The sequence below is a fragment of the Grammomys surdaster genome, unplaced genomic scaffold (genome assembly GCF_004785775.1).
Source record: "Grammomys surdaster isolate TR1022 unplaced genomic scaffold, NIH_TR_1.0 183, whole genome shotgun sequence".
Classification (NCBI taxonomy): Eukaryota; Metazoa; Chordata; class Mammalia; order Rodentia; family Muridae; genus Grammomys; species Grammomys surdaster.
In genome coordinates this window covers 2,050,300-2,064,128 of record NW_021604628.1, presented here as the reverse complement: position 1 = coordinate 2,064,128, position 13,829 = coordinate 2,050,300, and the positions used below count along the sequence as shown (strand labels likewise).

Below are 13,829 nucleotides of genomic sequence, written 5' to 3'. Positions count from 1 at the left end.
CATAGTGGTCATTCTACCCTATAAGTACCATGCACACAGTAGGCACTGAACCCTAAATTCATTCTGCACACAGTAGGAACTATACTCTCTATGCACTATGCACACAGTAGGTACTGTGCTCTCCATTGCGCTGTGCACGCAGGAGGCACTGTACAATAGTACATGTACTGTGCTTGCCGCCTCTGAAGGCTAATTTACTCACAGAAACAAATTTTGAAAACCTACTGTATGCTGGCACCTTAGAACATCATAGCCACCTCACTAGGGAGGCATGGTTAACTCTGCTTTACAGATGAAAATACTGAGCCTCTGAGACACCAAGAGGTCTGTTCAGGATTCTGGAGATAGGAAGACACACAGGCAGGATTCTAACTCCCAGCTCTCTGCCCCCAAAAGCCAAAACTTAGCAGCTGGGGTTGTGCCCAAGAGTCGATCGTAGCCAGGTGCCTGGGTTTGGATGTCCACACATGTCACTGTGGCCCCCAGACTGCATGCATAGCTCCTGGATCTCTGCTGAGGGCCAGCTTGGGTGTAGGGAGGTGGTGTGTGCCTCTCTGGTTTAAAGAGATCACTGTGTCCCAGAGAAGCCCAGACTGTGAGTTCATCTGTCAGTTAGCCCTCATTAACATCAAATATTAAAAGCCACAGCTGGATAACTGGCTAAGCCCATGCTCCCCAAATGCCCTTCTTGGCTGGAGATAGGTGGTCTGGGCAAAGCCCTGCTTATCAGACTAGCTTTATCTGTCCCGTGAGAAGCTGGCCAATCACAGCCAAGGGCTTGGCTTGGTCTAGTCAATACAAGGAGACAACCAGGCGGCCGCATGCCAGGAGGCCCAGTGATATTTCATTAAGTCAGACCCTGGTGCTAGAAATAAAACCCCCAATTAAACACTTCGCCTCCCGGAAGCTGCCACAGGCGTCTGTAATCAAGCTAACAGCCGCCCTTCCACGTGGATGGCGGGCACTCAATGCTGTGGAGAGCTGCTCACGAACCTATTAGCTCCTGTACCCTGGCAACAGAGGTGGCCTGCAAGGGCTGTGAGGTGTGGGAGGTGGACCCATTTCACAGATGGAGATCCTGAGGCTCAGTGAGGCTGGCACCCCTCCTGTATGTCACAGGATGGGGCTGGGTAGCCATGAAGGGGCCAGCTTGGGGTCGAGGAACAGAGAGGCCTGGAGGATCAAGACTTAGGAAAAGGCCAGGTTCTGAAGTCCAGACCCAAGTGTAAATCTTGGTTCCACTCTTAATCAGCTGTGGCACTTTGTGGGTGTTACACCAACCTCTCTGGCTGTCAGCTTACCTCATCTATAAAATGGGAACTATTCCCAGAAGAATGGGCAGGAACTGCCTGGTGTGTGGTAGACCTTTGACACACAGTCACAAGGAGGCCTTACTACCTCCCTCAGTTTTACAAGGCCAGAACTCCTGTGAGGTCTAACTTGGGCCTCAGTCTCCCTTTGGTAACCCTGGCCCACTCTAAAAGCTCCCAGGCTGGACATTACCCAGGGGAGCTGGCCTATCAGAGTTTCTGAGACTCGTGAGTAATAGGCCACTTAGCATTTTATGACCCTCATATAATTAGAGTTAAGCTAACAAACAGGTAGGAACCTGGAGAGGGTGGCTAATGAGGCCGGGCTGGAAGGAGTGGGTCCCTGCTGGAGGCTAAATGGAGTTGCCATAGGGCCTGAGGCAGCCAACAGGCTAGAAGGCCGCAGAGACCCCATCTTCCTGTCTCGTGTGAACCAGCCTCTTCTTCCCAACATCCTCCTCTTCCCATTCACCTATTTCCTCTCTTTCTACCCCGTCTAGGGTCCCAAACACACAACGACAAGGGTCAGACTGCAAGGCCTGGAATGGTTTTCTTAGGACCCTGTGCACCTCTGAGACCCGAGGTCTAGACCCCATGTTCAAAGTGTTCCCTGAGCATTCTCCCTCTTCCTCCCTCTGCCTATGACTGTCCTCCTTGCCTGGTCCCAGTGTCACCTGTCCTGATGGCACATCCCAGGGGGGAAAAAAAAAGATGTCTCTGACTTCCCCCCACCTGTCTCTTCTTGGGCCCTAAAGTTGACCTTTTCAGCTCCATATAGCTCCCTGGCATAAGTGTGTCCCTAGCTCCTGACAGGGACTTAGCTCAGCTATGGTCATTGGATTGAATGTAGTTCTTTCTGAGGTCGCTCGCTCCTCTGACTTGCTCTCAACCCAAGAAGGCTTTAGTCCTGCATCACGCAATTCTAGCCTGCCGTTTCTGGGGTTTGGTCAACAGGCGACACCGGTAGAGACACAAGGATGATGGAGAAAGAATCTGCCCGTAGCTCTCTCGTCCCTACCCTGCTGGAATCTGGAGTTCCGGCCACGGCTTTGCTCCTCTGTGGGCATCCTGATGGTGGCCTCTTTATCCTAACTCCAGCAACTTGAGGACCTCTAGCCCCAAGCTTATTCCTTTCTTCTCAGGCCTTTGGGGGTGCCGAGATCCATTAAAATCCTTTCCTATTCCCCACTGGGCATGTTTTCTAGAGAATCCGCCAGAGATGAGGCCTCCCTGTCGTCTCCTTGTCCCTAGTTCATTCCGTGAGGCATTTCTACTAGCTGCTCCCTGAGGCAGGCTAAGACCGCTCCAGAGATGTCCTCCCTCGCTCATTCCTCACAGCCCTGGGCGGGACCAGGGATCCCCTCTGGTACCCTGACAGATAGCGTTGTGCGAATCCACCGGGTGTCTCTGGGGGTCTCCAACTCAAGAGAGGGGAGGCAAAGCTGGTGATCTTGGTGTCAAAAAAACGGGTGGGAAGGAGTAAATTAGCCCGGTGAGAAGGGAGGGGAAGTGGCTGGCGGGGGGGCCTGTGCGGAGGCCGTTATCTTCATGGAGAAAGCAATAAAACCGTGTTCGCTCATAAACGGGCACCACCAGGACCTATTTCCTGCTCAAATAAAATTAAAGGTGACTGATGGAGTTGCAAGCGCAGGCAGAGCTGGGGGTGCTTAGTGCTGAGTGATAGGCCCTGTCCTGCGCCTGGCTCCCTGGGGTCTAGAGGCTCAGCCAGGATGCCCAAGCACAGGTTCCAAATCTTGGAGGCAGGGACCGTGTATGCTATGTAGGAACATGCCAACCATGTAGGACGAGTGGGGAAAAAAATGAATGAAGACGTCCCCCCCTGTCCCCAGGATCTCTAATTCTCTCTGGTCCACATCACTTGGGTCTGCTCCCGCTCCCGAGTGATCCTACGAACCGAAACACAGAGAGGTCTAGGAACCGCTCCTGACCACACAGCCTCTTGCGTCATCAACAAGCAGAGCCTTACTAATGTGTCCAGCCAATGGAGGTCATTCAGACCACTCACCTATCTCCAGACCCAAGGCCCAAATGTGCAGGCTCTATCCAGCTCCCCGGGAAGCCTGGCTCAGCAATTAAACAACGAAATGCAGATCCTCCTTCCTGGTTCTCAACCTTCTGGACTGATGCCCAGGTCTGCCAAATCAAGCTAGCTGTGTGTCTTGGAAAAGCCACGGTGTATCGCTGTCCTTTAGCTTCCTCGTGAAGAAGGAAAATGGGAGGAATCGTCTCAGAGAGCTGTGGGCAGGATCTAATGAGTGTCTCGCCTGTGGGGTGCTAAGGCCTTCTGAGGAAAGGGTCACAGAACCACTGGGGGCCTGCCTCTTTTAGACTCTGGTTTGTCCCAAGGAGCACAGCAGAGATGGGTGGAACCTCACTAGAAGATGCTCCTGGGTCTCATAAGACCATACTTCATGCTGAAGTTCATGTCCAGCTCACCAAGACACCTCCTCCAAGAAGACCTCTGACTTTTTCCAAGCCTGACCTCATTCCTATGCTTGTTGGCAGCCTGGTTTCTGTTGAGGGTAATGGCTAAGAAAAGTACCCAGGGTTCCACCATCACCAGCTCATTTGGAGCAAGAGACTTAACTCTCTCGAGGCTCCGGTTTCCTTGAACGGAAAAGCCCGTCCTCAAGGCAGCTGTTAGGACAGGTCTGGACACGTATTCAGTAAGTATTAACCATCATTGTCCTATCAAGTATCTTCTCTCGGCTGGGCAGATGCCTAGGTCCATAAAATGCTTGCTGTGGATGCTTGAGGACCTCAGGTTAGCCCCTCAGGATCCATGGAGGAAGTAGGGTACGATAGCATGTGCCTGTGATCTCAGTGCTGGGGACACAGATTGGTGGGTCCCTGAGGTTCACTAATAAGGCAGTCAAAGATGGACAGTCTGTGAAGACAGCCCAAAATTGCCCCTATGGTCTCTACATGGTGGACCATACTTGTAGACCCACACCTGTAATAAACATGTAAACATGTACCTGCACACGTATGAACACACAGATGTGCACGTGTGTACACACACACAGACACACACATACAAAGTGTCTTTTCTCCCCTCATGGATACTAGGGCCCCTTACAACAAGAATGCTTGATCCCGTTGTGCCCCGTGGAGCCTCAGCATGGGGATTGCAATAGAGCAATAGACATGGAAGTTACCCCTGCACTCATGGGCACCCTGGCCCTCTGGAGGGCCCTGGAGGGAGGGACTCTCCCACCCACCCAGTCCTACCTTTCCCTGTGTAGAGTCTCCCCTCAGGTATAATTATGCTGGTCAAGGTCTGAGGGGCCAGCCTACCCTGCTCTTGAGCACTGGTCCCTGTAAACCTTTAAAGGTGTCAGGAAGTGCCAAGGCAGCACCTCCAGGTAGTGCATGCATGCACGCACGCGCACACACACACACACCAGACACATACACACACACCAGACACATACACACACACCAGACACATACACACACACACCAGACACATATACACACACCAGACACATACACACACACCAGAGACATACACACATACACCAGACACATACACACACACACACACCAGACACATACACACATACACCAGACACATACACACACACACACACACCAAACACATACACACACACACCAGACACATACACACATACACACACACACACCAAACACATACACACATATGCACATATACCAGACACACACACACATACCATGCACACACATATACCAGATACACAACACACATGCACATGTACCAGACACACACATACACCAGACTTTCTCTCTCTCTCTCTCTCTCTCACACACACACACACACCACCACCACCACCACCACACGTGTACACACATGTACATATACCAGACACATACACACACACCACACACACACACACACACACACCCCACATGTACATATACCAGACACACACACACACCAGAAATGCACACAGGCCAGAAAATGACACCCCATAGGTACCTCCCTGCCCCCCCACCCCCATGATCTGTTCCTCCCTCCTGGCTCCTTTGCTGACCAGCAGGTCAGAAGGGTCTAATTGCTGTCTTAAGTCACATCCACCCTGCCTGCACAAACATCAGACTCAGGACACCTCAGACAGTTCCGACTCCTGTCAATGCTGACGATCCAACCACCACCCAAAGCAGGTGATCTACCCTCCAGGAGGCCTGAGGTGTGGTAACTGGGTTCCAAAGGAAGGGAGGTCATGTCCTATCCTGCCCCAGAATTCTGGGATCAGGCAGGGGACCACTCACCACTGTTGGCCCAGGGCAGGTACCAGGGGCAGCTGACATTCACAAAGGAACCTGGGGGCCCATCTGGCCAGCAGGCATAGTCATCAAAGGTCCGGTTGCAGAAGAGGCCTGTAGAAACAGTAGAGCCATCTCTGAGTCCCGGGCTGGCATTTATCCTTCCCAACCTCCCCAACCACCGGAAGCTGTACTCCTCCAACCTCTGTTAAGTGCTCACTGGACGCTGAGCACTCTCCATAGGGCAGGATTCTGTTACTCATTGGGGCAGGACCTTAAACGATTTCCTTAACAACTTTATGTCCTCCTCTGTGGAATAACAGTATCCCCTGGTCCACACAACTTTGTTATAACATATGTTACATAGAAGAAGGAATATAGTAAAGACTCAACAGCTCCTATAAGGCATTTTTTTGAGCCGTTCTTCACAGATGGGAGTGGAATGTTGGCTCGTGAGGCTGAGGAGATCTTCTTCAGGTCACTGTTACGATAAGAGACAGGATTTGAACCCAAGCCCAACTGGCCCCAATGCTATGTTCTTTAAACCACTTTATATACGCCCCCAAAGATTTATTCCCGTTGGCTTGGTTGGTAGAATGCTTGTCTAGCATGCATAAGACCCTGAGTCCAGCCTTCAGCACTGTATAAGGTAGGTATGGTGGTACACAGAACATAATACCAACACATGGGAGGTAGAGGGATCGGAAGTTCAAAATCATTCATGGCTACATAGTGAATTAGAAACTAGCCTGGGCTATGTGAGATCATGTCTCAAAAAAACAAAAAAATAAAGATCAATTATAAATGTGTCAGTCTAGACACGGCTAAGGAGGGGCTGGGGAAAACACAGAACAGAAAGTGAGAGGCCTGCTGTGGGGGTAGAGACAGCAATGAAACACCACCCACAAAATTGCCTATGAGAAATAGATGGGAAGGGGGCAGGAAGGACTTCAGCGAAGATGTAGTGTAGTCACCGGGATAGATATTGTTTTGAGAGGTGAACGACACCAGCTGTGGACCTGGGATCGTCAGATCCTCTTCGGAGATGCTCAGGAGTACAGGCGTGAGGCCTCATCTGGACTCACCTGTGGCCAGGAGTGGCGCTTCCGTGAGGAAACGTTGGCACTGGCGCCGGTACTCTCTCCATTTCTGCACTGTCTCTGAGAGGGACACCCTGGCGCCCTACGAGGGAAAGCAGAAATAAATAGAAGGCTTTACCCCTGTGGCTCCAGCAGCCCCTTCTGGTCCCACTTGACTCCTACCCTCTTGGTTTCTTAACCTCCAGTGGACCAAAGCCTACTGGGCACTTCTGAAAAGGGGAGAGAGCCGGTGTCTGACACTTTGGGGATCCGGGCTTTCTGGGGTGTTTATCTTGCACAAGACTGCCATGTAAGGACCCAGAGAGTGTCTAACAGATGAATGCTTAAGGGGGGGGGTGAAGGAGAGCATAGAGGGAGAGTATGTGACTCATTCGTAATCCCAGCTGCCCTTTATCTACCCTCAACAAGGAGAGACTTCCTGAGGGACAGCTGCCTCACAGCCTGGGGCTCCTCCCCTCCGGGTGTCTGGCCATGCAGCCAGTCTGGAGACAGCTCGCCTCCAACCTTTCTAGGAGAGTCAAGAGAAGACCCATCCATCAAAGGCACACGGTATCTTGAGAAGCAGAGCTGCGGCCAGCACATAGTCACCTAGTTCAGTGGCTAACCTGCAGCTTCAGAGGATGCAGGATGTGGTCTCACCGAGGGCTTATAGAAAGAGCCAGAATGATTACCCACTCCTCCTGCTAGACTCGATCGCTGCCCTCGGATAGCCACCCCACAGTGTCTCTTCTGACACAACACAGATCTGAGACGAAGCCTGACTTCTACATCCCAGGAGGATACGGAATAGTAAGGATAGGGTGAAGACAGGAAAGTTCCAGAACTCAGAAGTTGTGCCTCCACTGGGAGGTGGCCTCCTACCCGTGATGGAGGGATAAGAGCCTAAATAAATTTAGCAATATTGGCTTTTGAGTGTGTGGCTGTAATAGATCCACTCCACTGAGCACGGCCCCTCTGCTTATTTCTGAGTGCTCCCTTTAGCTAGCCTTGAGCCGCGGTGCTTTTTAATTTGCTTTACAAACATCCTTAAGGATTATAAATACGACCTGCTTAGAAGTGATAGCTGTCCAAACGGTCAGAGTCCCTTATATTAAACTTGGGATTTAGGCAGAACTTAATGTGCATGAAAATGCGTGTGTGTGCACACAAGAGAAAGCACGTGTCGCCACAGCGCTGGCTGTCTCCTTCCAACCATATAGGGTCCTGAAGATGGAACTCATATCTTTAGACTCAGCAACAAGCACCCAGTGAGCCATCTCTTCAGCCTAGGAGTTCACCTTTTGAAGTCACAAGTGACACACGGGTGCTGAAATGATTTCCAGATGCCAGGGCCCCTGAGTCTTAGCCACCCCGCTTACATACAGCAGATCTGATGTCTGGGTGAGCCTGCCCTGGTTTGAGCAGAGTCCTACTTCATATGACAATCACCACAGAACAACACACAGTGACATGTGTTTGTTCCTGGTGACATGGAATGTTCCGGAAAAGCAGGAAGTTGGGGGTGGGGTGGGGAGGTGGGTCAAGCTTGTTCTGAATGTCTTCAACATCTCTGGAGATGAGCATGCTGGTGTGGCCGTCCTGAAGGACATGTTCTTCCGAGAGCAAAGGTCAGCAGTATTTGCTTGGAGAATAAAGAAAAGGAAACCAGATGTGGCAACAGCAAAGGTGGATTGTGGAGGGAGCCACTGCTGAGGGGTGGCAGACTTGTTGGACTAAGCCAGGGTGGATTGGTACCATGTCTCTCTCTTCCTTCTCTATTGTATCCCTTCCCTTCTTCTCAGTGCCCTGAAGGCAGCAAAGCAGGCAACAGCAGGCAGGGAGGGATGGGGGAGGAATCCCTACAACGTCTGTTCTTAGTAGGACAAATAGCAGAAAGCAAGGTCACTGCTGGGAATTGGGGCAGCAGGTGTCTAGCCAGGGAGTGAGGAGGCCCAAGAACCCAATGGAGAGGAGGGGACAGGGACTGGAGACAGGACCTTAATGGCCAGCTACCGAGAGAGCATCAAAGACACTTTGACTAAGCAGAGTGAAGATAGGAAACTTAACTCCAGCTTGAGGCTCTGTTAGGACAAGACCTTGTCTCCCTCTAAAGCCACAGAGTGCCAAGTTTTCATGGTAGTGCCTCGAGGAGACATGAGAAATCCCATCTCTATGGGTAGAAACTTCTGAGAGTCTTCAGGCTGCATGGAGTCAGGGCTGAGTGCTTTGCAGGACAGATGTCGTAAGAAGGCAGTGGGTGTGTGAGCTCAGGGAGTGGTCAGGCCAGGTCTCAGTGTTGACCTGAGGAGTCATCTAGGGACTGAGGGGGGGAGGGAGGTATGGCAAGGGAAAATGTAGGCTGGCCTAGCAAGAAAGGTAGGTGGTCACTTCAATAAGGACAACGGTATAGCGTAGCAGTGAGCAGGCTGGGGAGGTGGCTCAGTCTATAAGTGTGCCCTGCAAAACCTTGAAGGCCTAAATTCCACACCTGAAACCCAGATTAAAAAAAAACTCATAGCTAGGCACAGCCCTGCAGAGTCTCTCTTTCCTCCTGGGACACCAGACTTTTTCTCCTGGTCCCCTCTCAGAGCCTGGATCACGTTTCCCATTGCTCAGCCCTAGGTTTTTGTGTCCACGTTTTGTTTTCTTAAGGTCATTCCTAAGATAGCTGACCCAGACGGATGGGGCAAGTCAAGGTACAGGCAATTCAGTCAGACTCAGGTAACTTGTCCCAGGTACACTGTCACTGCCTGTACCCCTCGCTCCCCCAGGGACAGGCACACTGTCACAGGCTGTACCCCCTCACACCCTCAGGGATGTTCCTAGCACTGAGACCCTGACATGGAGTCTCCTGTTCCCACAGCAGAACACACAGACAGCCAGGCACACAAGCACATGCTGAAGCTCTCTCTCTCTCTCTCTCTCTCTCTCTCTCTCACACACACACACACACACACACACACACACACAACCCACATAATCACACATATAAACACTGTCAGAAACACAGTACTTCTCCCCTACATGGACATATACCAGGAGATCCCCACTTATCCACTAGGCTGTTATATATAATCTTGTACCTTCCCAAAAGCACAGTATAAGAGGCAGGATATCAAGGCACAGACACACACACATGCACACACACATACACACACACACAAGCACAGGCACACAAACTGTTGGACATGTGATTACATGCTAATACGTTGCTGCATACATGGTGACATCCATCCAGACTGTGACACAAAGGGTCCCAAACAAACACGAAAAGAAACAGGGCCTCATATACCTTGGATACCTAGCTCCAAATCTATCTCATATGCATCACTGTGTAACACACACACACACACACACACACACACACACACACACACAGGAATTTGCTGAAGGACAGGTGAACCAGACACTGGAAGACAGGATGTTGTGGTTTCTTGGCTGCTCCTGGACAGCCCTATGCTGGGTCTGTGTCTGGGAGGAAGCCCAGCTAGGGACAAAGTCTACCCAGACCAAGCCGGAACCTCAGCCTCCCTTGCCCTTTGCTGGAGTACAGAGGCCAGGGGCTTTCAACAATCCTGCACCAGGCTGTACTCTGCAACCAGGGGATGCACCAGGTTCCAAAGGACACTTCTCCCAGAGGCTTCAAGCTGCCGTTTCAGAAATGGGTCCCTCCATCCCTCCATGTCAGACCCTATGATCCCTGTTTTACCGTTAGGGAAACTGGGGTTTAGGATGATCGAGGGTTCTGCTGAAGAGTTCGAACTAGGATCAGACCTGACCTCAGAACCCAGTTCCACCTGGTTGGAACGTCAAGTGTCAAATGCCTGCCTAGCTTCTCAGTAGCCTGGCTCCTTCATGGAGGGTCTGTGGGTAGAAAGGAACGGAGAGAGGGGAGTGGTCCTTGCCAGAAAGCACGCTGAAGCAGCCTAGGTCACATTTGGCGCAAGTTAGTTCAGCCATCCCTTTATCCTTCAGGGAAGCAACTTCGGCCCTCATGAGTCCTGCCCCTTCAGCCTTCATGCCTGCCACCCCCCAGGAGGAAGGCATGAGCCAAGAGCTGGGGTCCCACTCTCTTTGTTTCCCCATTTCTAAGCTGCTGAACCACATCACCTAGGGAATCTGGTTCCTAAGCATTCACCCCACCATGAGTGACACGAAGGTGATCTCTCAGACAGAAAGTAAAACACAAAATTTACTCTTGAGTCTTTCCAGTGTCCATGGGGTTGTGCTGTAATTACTGCAATCTAACCTTAAAGCTGCCACACACACACACACACACACACACACACACACACACACACCTCTGCGGCGGCCGGAGATGTTAGTACCCCCCATAACAAAGGGCACCCCATCAAAAGCTCTAGTGTGTCTCTTCAGTGCCTGCGGTTCTGCTGTTAAGAACCAGGGCTGGAGTAAGGTTTGAGATGCTTGACATCAGGGAAGGAGGTTTGGGGGGAGAAGACAGGAAGGCCTCAAGCTTGGCTGTATCCCCTCACTCTCAGGCTAATCTGCAAATATGGCCTGCAGCAGCCTGGGACCAGGAGGCTCACATCCCCACTTTCCTGCCTCACAAGAGGGAACTGAGCAGCGAATCTGCAGTCGTGGCTCTGGAAAGATCCCAATGTCACCAGGAAAGCCATGGCCTGCAGGGGAACAGTGAGGTAGTGCCAGGGACTGGGAAGGTATCTCCTGGGGCCAGTTGGCCCTGGAGAACAGGGATAGGATTAATCTGGGAGAGGATTTGAGAGCTAAAACAGCGTTAGCACCTTCCTTGGGAGGCGCCTCTGTCCACATCTCCAGGGGTGAGGTTTGACCCCTCCTATTTCAGACTAAGCTCAACCCTACGCAAGCCCACTCCCCAAAGGTTTTAGTCCTTTAGGTCTGGCTGTGGACACAGGAGAAGATGTGTAAAGTAGTCGCTTCTATAGGAACACTGCCCAGGCTTGGACCTCTTCTACCCAAGGGTATCCTGGCACATTTGAACAACTACCTTCGGCATAAGCAGCTGACCATCATGGCCAGGGCAAGAGCCAGGGGCAGGAGTCACAAGCAGGACAGAGAGAGAGTCAGAGAAGAGCCCACAGAGTCCAGCCGTAACCTAGTCTTTGGAGACACCAAGAAGGTAGGACATTCCTGTGTGTCCCAGTATGCTTTCTGGTGGGTTATTAATCTCAGGGGGTCGAGGATGGGTTTTAATTAGCTGAGTATGTGAGAGGGCCTGGCTGATCTAGAAGGAACAGAGAACCTGCTGCATGTTTGCTGCAGAGAGGCTGGGGTGGGGGGTGGCAAGCCAGTGCCACCTGGTAGGTCATCAGGAAGGACAAGCTGCAGGGTCCCTGGGGCTATGAGTCAAAGACTATGACGAGGGTCCAATGATTGGGGGAGGAAGCTGGGTTTCTACGACCAGGCCCCTTCAGTTCTCTAGAGCTTCCTGGGCACCCAATACACAAGGGAGCCCAGGACGCGAGTGCAGGGGACGGCACCGCAGGGGTCCCGGGTACGGAGGGAAGGCAGAGGGCCTGTGGGTTTGGGAAAGGAGTTGGGAAAGTGATAGAGGATAAAGAGTCGCAGAAGTCAGCACAGGGCAACCCCGGGGCAGCTGGTGTCCTGGCAGAGCAGCTGGAGCCGAGAAGTAGGGCCGCCCTTCAGAATGAGGGTAGTCATCCGGTGTCCAATCCCCACCCGGACTCCTCAACTCCTCAGTCTCTTTCTCCCCTGAGCCTTGTACTTCCCCTGTCTAGGGTCCTGGAGTTTCCGCTCAAGTCCAGGAGCCCCTCCGCTACCTCCTGCGCCCGCAGAACACCGCAGCGTCCCCCTCCCATTTGTCGCCGGGGTCCCCGGGGCTCACCTGTGGGCGGGGGCCGGCCCTGCCCACCGCCCCGAGCAGCAGGAGCGCCAGGCGCAGCAGGCTGGGGGTGCGGGCCATGGCGGGGCGCTCAGGACTGGGTCATAGCTGCCACCTGCGGAACCGCGCGCCGCGACTGATCCCTGCCGGGCTCCGGGGGGGAGGAGCTGGCGTGGGGCCGCCCCGCCCGCCCGCAGGAGGGATCGGGCGGGGTCCCTGTCCTCTTCCGCCTGGGTTTCAGGAGGCCGGGGGGCCAGGCGGGCCGCCAGCGTCCCGGACCTGGAGATGCTCGGCGCTGCGCTCCCCGCCGGCGCCTCTCAGGTTTAGGAGCCGCAGGAGCGGAGCCTCCAGCTCTGAGCGCCCGTGGTGCGTGCGCCTGGCCAGCTCGCTGCGACCATTGGGGCCCGCCTCCCGCCCCCGCACCCCGATCTCCTCCAGGCTCCCCCTCAACTAAGGAAAGCCACATCCCCACCGAGTCAGTGCTTCCAAAAGGAAACTGAGGCCAGGAAAGGTGTAGGATTGGTACAAGGTCATAGTGTTGGTCAGACTTCTGGAAAGTATCCCACACGCTGCTAGTCCTAGGGAAGAAAGATCCGTCTAGCTGGGGGCCACCGACTTCTCCAATCCTTTCCCTAACCCAAGCTCAGCTTCTGGCCCTGCAAGGCTGTCAAAGTAGTAAGGACCGGGACAGGAGATCCCAGGAGAGTCCTCAGGGTCCTTTCTATCTGGAAACTTTAGAAATTGCAGGGTGGGGAGGGTTGAGGCTGGAGATCTGCTTTTCTAGAACATTCCAAATGTTCCCTGTCCGCCCCTTGCACTCCCTGGGCCTGCTACAGTGTAGGTGTGATCATGTGCGCCCTGACTAGCATTCCCTGTATGCACTTCAGTCTGTCTTCCTACACTACACCTTTGCCCTTGCCTACAGTACAGGTAGGGAGAGCTCCAGACGCCTACCTCTTCTGCGAGTTAGTAAGTGGAACAGGCAAGCAGAGGGGTACCACTAACGTCTTGAGGAAGGCAAGAAGACGCTCCTCCCCACAAACTAGTGTAAGGAAAGTTGGGTGTGGCTCTACTCAGCCCTGGACCTGCCAAGGGCTAGTATGGACCTAGAAGGGAAGGGACATTGGGTGTATAGCTGCTTCTCTTGGAGATTACAGAACTTCTCAAAGTCCTGCGGGAAGTGGGACTGTACATCCAGGGCTCAGTCCCATGGAGGGAGACAGCCAAGAGAGGTGCGGGGGCGGGGTCCACTCAGAAAGAGATGCTCCCTTCTGGTAAGCTCTACCTTTGACTCCTGAGTCCCTTGTTCTCGCCCCACCTAGAGGT

General features: G+C 52.9%; 1 protein-coding gene across 1 annotated transcript in view; it reads right to left on the bottom strand.

Annotated features, from left to right (window-relative positions):
* The window catches only part of Glp1r (glucagon like peptide 1 receptor), a 31,796-nt gene extending 19,208 nt beyond the window's left edge, over positions 1-12,588 (bottom strand). The window contains exons 1-3 of the mRNA XM_028767961.1: positions 12,507-12,588; positions 6,665-6,761; positions 5,586-5,693 (exon numbers count right to left, since the gene is read on the bottom strand). Of these exons, the coding sequence (XP_028623794.1) occupies positions 5,586-5,693; positions 6,665-6,761; positions 12,507-12,584 (283 nt within the window). The 5' untranslated portion in view covers positions 12,585-12,588. The remainder of the gene's footprint in view (positions 1-5,585; positions 5,694-6,664; positions 6,762-12,506) is intronic.
* Between the last annotated feature and the right edge of the window lie 1,241 nt (positions 12,589-13,829).